Raw genomic sequence first — 4242 nt, 5'->3', positions numbered from 1 at the left:
CCAGATGTAATTGGGTTTTCCACGAAAAAAAGGTCATCAGGTGTTTTTCGATGTCCTCTAAAATTTCTGGTTTTTTTTATATAAAAATTGTTTAAAGAGATAACAATAGATAGATGTTCAAGGTTGTAACTTCGTCAGAATCAAAAACCAAATATATTAATACTACTTTTTTCCGTACTCGCTGGTTAAGTTATTATATTTTTAAATTAATTAAGTAAAAAATACTGATTTCATTCATTTAAAATATATTATAGTATACATAATCAAAATATTAATAATATAATAATAATAATATTGATTACAACAACGTTATTATAAAATAATAATAAATAATTAACTGTTACAAACAGCTGCTGGTAATAGGTCTCTGCCCTTATTGTAATTTATCAATTTAAATTAGTAAACTTTTTTTGATTTGAAAATGTCATTATTGTAATCTAACCAGGAATTCTGGTTCAATTAAAACAATTAATGATGAACATCTTTACAGACAATTATCATAATTCTTCATGATTTAAATAAGTTTCCTTTATATTAATAATAATTTATATAAATAATAGTTAATATTGATGAATTATAGATTGATTATATAATCAAGTTCAGTATTCATTAACAAAAGAATCACAAAAAACGGACCGGTTGTTCATGTTCATACAATAGATAATCGAGCATACAACATGAGAAATCCAAGGTTAACAAGAAAATTGCAATTAAATCGACATAAATATATAAAGTAATAATTGTTCATCCATAAATCAATAAATATTGATGCGAATAAGTTAATAAGTAACGCTCATATTGATATTTCTCTGAGTATGTTCTTTACATTAAACCATCATTTTATAGTTGTCTTTTACGTATATGTAGTTTCCCCCCATTTCGAACATTTGTATTAGTCATACTCGTTATTGATGCCATCCATATAAATACAAAGAAAAACCGCGCACATTTAACAGTTTTCAGACAGCCAGCAACAAAACAACAAATATGAAGATGTTTAAAACTATAATATTAATTTTATCAATTACGCAATACATACAAGGTAATTTTATTGAACAATTATAAATTAAATTAAGAGAATATAACACGCTATTTAACATTAAAATAAATTATACGATTTAATCACAATGGTTTTATGTTTATGTCCTCTAAATTAGATGCTTATAAAGAATTTTTCATATTTATTTGTTTTGTTTTAAAGCTTGTGAGAGTATGAATTAAATAATTATTATATAAAAGTTATTATTTTATGTTAATTTCTATTTACATTTGCTTTGTTTATATTGTTAATATTATTTGCATTAGGTGACCTCTCAGAAAAGAGGAAAGTTGTTTCTCAAGGATATTGAATAATTGTAAATTTGTTTAGCCGAATGTCCTGAAGGATGCAAAGACTCGAATCTGCTGTATGAAGGACTAGAATGTAAGCCGATATATGAGAAGCCGGATGATTGTTGTCCGATGAAATATGACTGTTCGCATCTGGAAAAGCTGCCCGAAGATCAATGCTACTTCAGAGGTAAACTATTCGGCAACGCGGATAAGTTGCCAGAAGAAACTTACGAGAATTGTAATGTTGGATGCAGGTGTAGATCTGGGTACGTATAGTTCAACTAAATGTTGTGTTACATAATTAATTTATATATATTTCAGTGAAGTGACCTGTGCTATTCTGGATTGTCCCGAATGGTTGGGAGTACGACCCGATCCAGGTTGTCACTTGAAATACAGCTTAAATAAATGCTGCGCCGCAGGAGAAGTCTGCCGTACGTGAATTTTACCTTTTATATATTAAATTGTACTTATTGTTCTTGTTATTCATAGCACCATTTGAAGAGAGCTCAAAATGCAAAGTAGGCAATGAAACGTATTTGGAAGGCCAGAGGTTTTCGCCCCCTGATCAACCTTGCACAAAATGCGTGTGCATGGAAGGATTCGCCGGTGAATTCGTAGAGCCGTTCTGCAAGAAATCAACGTGCGATACAGAGTTGAGGCATATCCAGGACATTAGGAAGAACTGCGCTCCTGCCTACTACGATAAGAACGATTGTTGTCCATACGATTTTATTTGTCGTGAGTCTTATTATTTTACCTGTAATACGCATAACATTAATTAAATATATTAATTACAGCGAAAAATGATACCATCATCTCTGCAGCGAAGCCCAAGGGAAGCTCAGGTAATTAATATTTTCATTATATCGGAGAGAAATATTATTAAGTTTGATTTTTAGATCTGCAATGTAAGTATGGCAGCAAATTGATGGGCGTTGGTGATAAATTCGAAAGATCCGAAAAAGAAAGCGATACAACGACCTTAGAAATTAAATGTGAATGCGCGATGCCACCTTTCGTTTCATGTATAAAGAAATACGTGTATTCATCGTGAATTCATTAAAATACTTTTATTACACTAATATATCATTATTTATTGTGAAAAATATTAAACAAAATAAAATAATTTTTTAAATAAGTTCCAATAATTGATTACAAAAAATCATTACAACACATTTTATGTTAAAATTAACTTTAATGTTAATTTTAAATTACATACAAATTTTTATTCATTAAAATTATTCAGTTTTGTGTATATAGACAGTTCTGTTCTGTTCTGATTCCTCCACTCTTTAATAGAGTTAATTAGAATTGAAACTTTTTTATAAAAGATTTATAATTTGTTATTTATAAGTAATCTGTTCTGTTCTGATTCCTCCACTCTATAATAGAGTGGAGGTGTGCACTTAGCTCACACCTCACAGTGTATGTAGCCAGTCAATGTCTAGTACAAACTAAAAGAGTATATAAACAAGCAAAAAATAAAAAGATGAAGAGATATAACAATAAAAAGATGAATAGACTATTAAAGACAATTACATAGAATCACCCTGCTAATGTATAAATATACAGTAAACTTATAAATAATTAAAAAAAAAAAATTCAATATTTATACAAACTCTTCACGAGCAGGGTTCCTATCAGCTCTTATCACAGAGTGGGAAGGCCTCGGATCGGTAAATAAAAAGTGTTAGAACAGATTAATAAGGGGTAACAAAGCATAAAAAGACAACAGAATAAATACATATATAATAAATATTCAAACAACACATCCAGAGTTTTTGATAAAATTTAAAATCAGTCTATATATCTTGATATCCTTCATCCTTAACAGGACGTCTATTGATGTTGGAAGGTAAACTTTTTGAGTGATTTGTCCACTTATGACCACTTTTGTAGCAGCACTGTTGTTTTCACATTCAAAAAAAATGTGATTAGTGGTGGATATCATCCCATAGTCACAGTGCGGTGAATCCACCAAATTCATCCTAAAAAGATAAGTTGCAGATCTGTTATGGCCGGTTCGTAATCTGCACAGAGCTGATATTTCAGATTTCTTAGTGAACTTTAACTCTTGAAACCATGGTATCATTCCCACTCTCAGATTGCCCTCGAAATAATATTTTCCCTTGTTCTCTGATCTGATTTCATATAGGTTTTTCCCTTTCTTCCTTGTTGATTATTTCACTGATATCCGAGAACGGAACAAGTAGGTCCGTGATATTGGCCATATGACCCTCACTCGCCAACGCATCCGCCCTTTCGTTCCCAGGGATCCCAGCATGTTCCGGTATCCAGCACAGCGAGACCTCTGACCCAATACTTTCCAAGAGACTCAACCTGTCCTTGATTTGGAGAACAATATAATTTATTTTGGCTGAATATTGCGAGGATTGAATAGCGTCTTACGCACTTTTAGAGTCAGAAAAAAACACACTCTTACTCCATTCGTTTTTCTCAATTAGTTTTAGTGCCCTGCAAATTGCATATAACTCAGCTGTGAATATCGAGGAAACCTCTGGAATCCTTCCGCTCTCAGATAGGCCTTCGCCATCAATATAAATCCCATAGGCAGAAGATTTGGGGTCATGTATCACTGAACCATCTGTGTAGATATGTACATGACCAGACCACACCACATTTATGAAAAACAGGAAGCTTTGTATAAGCTGCTGCACTGGAACATTCACATTGCACTTGTTCATAAAATCTACCCTATTCCACTTTTTGGAGCGAATATTTACAGGTAGGCCAAAAAAGTCTTTGATCATGCTTATATATGCGGTACTTCCATTGGCTCATCATGTTAAAAAAATCAATTAAAAGGGGCATTCCCTTGCTCGGCCAGAAGGGCTTAGCTCCAAACAAAAAGATGCCCGACGTATCGCATTTATCACAGGTGTATTC

General features: G+C 32.0%; 1 protein-coding gene across 1 annotated transcript; it reads left to right on the top strand.

The window, feature by feature from the left end:
• The first annotated feature begins 972 nt into the window (after positions 1-972).
• LOC108568745 (kielin/chordin-like protein) lies at positions 973-2411 on the top strand. Its single transcript, XM_017930015.1, has 6 exons — positions 973-1042; positions 1370-1598; positions 1654-1766; positions 1825-2073; positions 2133-2180; positions 2235-2411. The coding sequence occupies exons 1-6, from the start codon at positions 988-990 to the stop codon at positions 2387-2389; spliced, it is 849 nt and encodes a 282-aa protein (XP_017785504.1). The 5' UTR covers positions 973-987; the 3' UTR covers positions 2390-2411.
• The last annotated feature ends 1831 nt before the right edge of the window (positions 2412-4242 follow it).

The sequence above is a fragment of the Nicrophorus vespilloides genome, unplaced genomic scaffold (genome assembly GCF_001412225.1).
Source record: "Nicrophorus vespilloides isolate i.1.1-1 unplaced genomic scaffold, Nicve_v1.0, whole genome shotgun sequence".
NCBI lineage: Eukaryota > Metazoa > Arthropoda > Insecta > Coleoptera > Silphidae > Nicrophorus > Nicrophorus vespilloides.
This window is presented reverse-complemented; position numbering and strand designations above follow the sequence as displayed.